Source organism: Morone saxatilis, unplaced genomic scaffold (genome assembly GCF_004916995.1).
Source record: "Morone saxatilis isolate NCDOM2014 unplaced genomic scaffold, NCSU_SB_2.0 Contig19, whole genome shotgun sequence".
NCBI classification, from domain to species: Eukaryota; Metazoa; Chordata; class Actinopteri; family Moronidae; genus Morone; species Morone saxatilis.
The window spans coordinates 20,273,027-20,273,508 of NW_023339751.1; the positions used below are offsets into that span (position 1 = coordinate 20,273,027).

At 47.9% G+C, this 482-nt stretch overlaps 1 protein-coding gene across 2 annotated transcripts in view; it reads right to left on the minus strand.

Moving 5' to 3' along the window:
- The window catches only part of nckap1 (NCK-associated protein 1), a gene marked incomplete in the record, with an annotated part of 30,434 nt that overhangs the window by 9,502 nt on the left and 20,450 nt on the right, over positions 1-482 (minus strand). For both annotated transcript variants that reach the window (XM_035663382.1, XM_035663381.1), the window contains 2 exon segments: positions 97-216; positions 331-463. In XM_035663382.1, coding sequence (XP_035519275.1) covers positions 97-216; positions 331-463 — 253 coding nt within the window.

The window sequence follows — 482 nt, forward strand, 5'->3', positions numbered from 1 at the left end:
ATGCTTGGATAGAGCCAGGCTAGCGGTTTCTTCCTGTTGGCTGTACACTCACCATACAGATACGAGAGAGGTTTCTTTAAATGGCTGTGTTCCTACCTGGTCGCTGAGTGTACATTGTTCAGTGCAGATGTCAGTGATCAGGTTTCTGGCCTGCTTGGCCATCTCATCCAGAAACATGTTACACAATGACAGGCTTCGATCCCCTATGTGGTGACGCTGTGGAGGATGATGAGTAAAAACACACAAGGCCGACTAAGCAATTATGTTTCTCATTAGGTACGAACGTGGACTCATAACTTATGAACTGCGTATCTGTATGTGTGTATTTACCTCCTCAGGACAGAGCTCGTGTGTACAGGACATGAAGTGTGTGCAGAGCAGAGGGAAGCAGATGGAGTGTCGGCTCTGGGAGGGAAGCTCCAAACACTGCTGGAACATCTTTTCAAACGCACGGCTGTAGAAGCTACACACACACACACACA